The following is a 1,414-nucleotide window of genomic DNA, read 5'->3' as shown; positions in this document are numbered from 1 at the left end:
TTTTTCTTACTTTCTAAACAAAGTGCATGTTTTATATTATTAAAAAAGATTAAAATATTTATTTTCATTTAACATGTGTTGCGCTAGTGTTTGAGTTATAATATTTTTTTGGATAAAGAGTGAGTAGATATTTTTACTAAATTGTGCAACAATTTTCTTTTAAAGAGATGAATCGTTTTATTGAGATTAACAGGGTGTTCACACTTCACTCCACTTCTTTTAATTAAAATATACATTATAATGTAATTATCAGTTTTTTCGTCCTGACAAGAAAAAGGCATGTGGTGTTCACACTTCACTCCACTTCATAGAAAATTCATAGTGGTTATGGTGTTGACTTCCCAGTCAACGTCAAGTCTACACCCTGCATTGCTTTCTTAATAACATTTCCGCGTTAACCAATGAATCCGTAGTGAGGTTGTCCCCAACATCTTCCAACAATCTTTCGTCGAAATATTGTTGTAAACACAAACAAAGTTACCATATTCTTACACTATATATACACATCTAAAAGCCTTACATTCCATGACCATACAATTGACCATTCTATACTAGAAACCACATCCTTACCCTTCGAAAACAGGCCATAACGACTTCTTTCTTGCTCGGTCAAAAGACTTAAAGACCAACTGAAGTTGATCCTTCGGTACAAATGGATGTAACACATTTGAAAAAAAATTCAACTTCTATCCTTTTAGGCTTCGGAATAGCTTTCTGTGACATGAACATTTATGAAGTTATATTCAAACCCCTTCGAGCTTCCATCCAATCTCTATTAACCCACGTGTCCATTTCATGGAACAAGTTAAGGACTACAGCCACACCACACGATCAAAACGAGATCACCAGGAAAGTGTTTGTGACCTTTAGAGAGATAAACATGGTGATGACCCAACTAGGTTTCCAGCAGTGCTGCGGTGAAGAGGGTAGTATTGACATTTTGTCGGTGTTCGATGAGGAGGAACCAAGTATGGGTGAAGTGAAGGTCACTTTTGATATGTTTGATGAGAACTCAGATGGATTTATCGACGAGTTTGAGTTGCAAAGAATGTTGTGCAAGTTTGGACAACCAGAAAACGAAAACTTGGAGAAATGTAGAAATATGATCAAAGGATTCGATTTGAATGGCGATGGATTCATTGATTTTGAAGAATTCGTTAGACTCATGGAGACTTGTTTCTAAGCGATGGTTCATTCTTCTTTGGTTATTTACTTATTCATGCTAGTATTGGATTATATATGTTGTCTTTGTTGGTAAGGAACAAATTCCTTGTTTTTTCTATTTAAGTAAGAACAACGTCTCATTCCAATGTTGAAAAAAAGTGAGATTTGAACCTAGACTACGTAACACATTTTATGCCTTGTGCCACAAAATAATCCAATATTAAGCTTTCAACTGACTGAATGAGTGTTG

At 35.0% G+C, this 1,414-nt stretch overlaps 1 protein-coding gene across 1 annotated transcript; it reads left to right on the top strand.

The window, feature by feature from the left end:
• Window positions 1-652: 652 nt before the first annotated feature.
• On the top strand, window positions 653-1,183 carry LOC145130573 (putative calcium-binding protein CML46). The gene has a single exon (XM_079065351.1). It carries the CDS (start codon window positions 653-655, stop codon window positions 1,181-1,183), a length of 531 nt encoding a protein of 176 aa, XP_078921477.1.
• Window positions 1,184-1,414: the final 231 nt, after the last annotated feature.

This window comes from Lactuca virosa, chromosome 8, assembly GCF_052849685.1.
Source record: "Lactuca virosa cultivar CGN04683 chromosome 8, Lactuca_virosa_CGN04683_v6, whole genome shotgun sequence".
Taxonomy (NCBI): domain Eukaryota; kingdom Viridiplantae; phylum Streptophyta; class Magnoliopsida; order Asterales; family Asteraceae; genus Lactuca; species Lactuca virosa.
The sequence above is the reverse complement of the archived record's forward strand: the minus strand, read 5'-3'. Positions and strand labels throughout refer to the sequence as shown.